This window comes from Corvus brachyrhynchos, unplaced genomic scaffold, assembly GCF_000691975.1.
Source record: "Corvus brachyrhynchos isolate BGI_N302 unplaced genomic scaffold, ASM69197v1 scaffold125, whole genome shotgun sequence".
NCBI classification, from domain to species: domain Eukaryota; kingdom Metazoa; phylum Chordata; class Aves; order Passeriformes; family Corvidae; genus Corvus; species Corvus brachyrhynchos.
Window position 1 is genome coordinate 700,640 of NW_008238342.1, and position 997 is coordinate 701,636.

The 997-nt window shown below is 64.3% G+C and overlaps 1 protein-coding gene across 1 annotated transcript in view; it reads left to right on the forward strand.

Annotated features, from left to right (window-relative positions):
- Nucleotides 1–997, forward strand: part of SNTA1 (syntrophin alpha 1) — a 26,172-nt gene that overhangs the window by 21,664 nt on the left and 3,511 nt on the right. Inside the window, 2 exon segments of the mRNA XM_017735125.1 lie at nucleotides 583–781; nucleotides 870–997. The exon segment at nucleotides 870–997 is cut by the window's right edge and continues 35 nt beyond it. Of these exon segments, the coding sequence (XP_017590614.1) occupies nucleotides 583–781; nucleotides 870–997 (327 nt within the window).

Below are 997 nucleotides of genomic sequence, written 5' to 3' on the forward strand. Positions count from 1 at the left end.
GGCCTGTGACTCTTGCCCATTCCCCACCCCTGGCTGTGTGTGCTGCCCCAGGGAAGTGCTTAGGCCTGGATCTGTGAACTGATCTGGGTTAAAGGGAAGGAAAAAGGGGGAAAAGGCCGTTCCTATCCCTCTTGGGGAGCTCTCCAGGCTGGGATGGTGGGCCTGAGGTACTGGGAGGGTCCAAGGTGTCATGTGAGGGTGGGGAGGCCCTGGTACAGGGTGTGCAGAGAAGCTGTGGCTGCCCCTGGATCCCTGGCAGTGTCCAAGGCCAGGTTGGATGGGGCTTGGAGCAGCCTGGGCTAGTGAAAGGTGTTCCTGCCCATGGAATGAGGGGGTTGGTATGGGATGATCTTTAAGGTCCCTTCCAACCCAAACCATTCTCTGATTCTGTGTCACTCCCTGTGTGACCTCACCCACCAGTGCCATCCCTGCACCCACAGGGACAGGGGGCCCACAGCACCCATGGGTGGCAGCTCTGGGGAGCAGAGGGGTCACCAGCTCTGATGCAGGGGCTTTCAGCAGGGTAGGATGAGGCCGCCCTGGCCTGTGCCATGTCCTCAGCGGGCGCTGCCTCTCTTCCAGTGAAGTACATGAAGGAGATCTCACCCTACTTCAAGAACTCCTCGGCGGGGCCGACGGTGAGCTGGGACCCCTCTCCTGCTGCCCAGCAGAAGCGATCATCCCCTGTGCTGCCCCCTCGGGAGCTCCGGGAGAGCCGGAGTGTCCCTCTGAAGATGTGCTACGTGTCCCGCAAGTGCCTCCCCACCGACCCGGAGCACAGGTCAGCGCGTGGCGCTGGGGCCGGGGATGCCACCGTGTCCCGGGGAGCCGAGGGTGGGCAGGGACTCATCGGGGCCGTGTCCCTGCAGGTACCTAGAGGTGTGCTCGGCGGACGGACGCGTTGCCCTCTTCCTGCGGGCCAAGGACGAGGCCACGGCGCAGTCGTGGCTCGGTGCCATCCAGGCCAACGCGGCCGCGCTGCTGCCGCGGGTGAAGG